Source organism: Nanorana parkeri, unplaced genomic scaffold (assembly GCF_000935625.1).
Source record: "Nanorana parkeri isolate BGI_ZX_2015 unplaced genomic scaffold, ASM93562v1 scaffold124, whole genome shotgun sequence".
NCBI lineage: Eukaryota > Metazoa > Chordata > Amphibia > Anura > Dicroglossidae > Nanorana > Nanorana parkeri.
In genome coordinates, this window is record NW_017306392.1 from 1,123,840 (window position 1) to 1,124,853 (window position 1,014).

Below are 1,014 nucleotides of genomic sequence, written 5' to 3' on the forward strand. Positions count from 1 at the left end.
TGGACAACCCAAAATATTTGGCTAAATACAGATATTGGGTAAATAAAGTATATGTATACATATACATCTATATATATCTATATAGATCTATATATATCTGTATATAGATTTCGGAAATATAGATATATATACACACACACACAGTGGATATATATATATATATGTGAAAGTAAACACTTCAAAATAAAATTAACTCTTTTATCTGTTCTTGTTGCAGGTCTGGTCAAGCATCTGGAAAATAAGCAGCCAAATGCTCTGAGAATAACCAGTATATCTTGTACAACTAACAATGGCATGAACATACCAGCAATGATCATTACATATATAGTGGGGGAGATGTATTAAGAAAGGCATAGACAGAATCAGGCACTTGTCTGGAGTAATGTGTCTGTGTCCTGTTTATAAAGGAATTTGCAGTAGTTTGAATTGCCTGAAACCTCTGCTTCTGTAATTCTGAATAGTTGTGATAGTTTTGCACACATTTATGCGAGCCACATCAATATGCCTGCTACAATTTTCAGCTGACATGAACATGTAGGGACTAGTGAGGGAATACATTTCATGTAGGTGCAGTGCTAGTTCTGACCAATAGAGAGGGATATTTCTGAATCAAACTAGTCTCTTAGTAAATCATATCACGCTGCTCTACTTCTTCACTGCCTCTTTGCTTGGATAAATTCCCCCCAGTATGTAATGCATTACTGAAAACTCTAACAAGAAATACCCTGTAATCAACACATCATAATAAAAGCACCCAGCATATTAAAAGGCAATTTAATATGTATGTGCATTTTTATAATTGGCAACAAATGTATATGTTTCCTAAGCAAAAGTGAACATGTAGAAAAAGGGAATCTTATTTTTTTATTATTTATTCAGGTAGTAATTTATTTAAAAGAACAGCCAACAAGGAAACTTTTTTTTTTCAGCAAAATGTTATAGAATATATTTCAAGCTATTACAATCTATGATTATGAATCAGTATAGTATACCATTCTGTTTTTAATATACCAA

The 1,014-nt window shown here is 32.0% G+C and overlaps 1 protein-coding gene across 1 annotated transcript in view; it reads left to right on the forward strand.

Annotated features, from left to right (window-relative positions):
- Positions 1-242, forward strand: part of LOC108784677 (C-X-C motif chemokine 10-like) — a 17,685-nt gene extending 17,443 nt beyond the window's left edge. The window contains exon 5 of the mRNA XM_018553547.1: positions 218-242. Coding sequence (XP_018409049.1) covers positions 218-242 — 25 coding nt within the window. The remainder of the gene's footprint in view (positions 1-217) is intronic.
- The last annotated feature ends 772 nt before the right edge of the window (positions 243-1,014 follow it).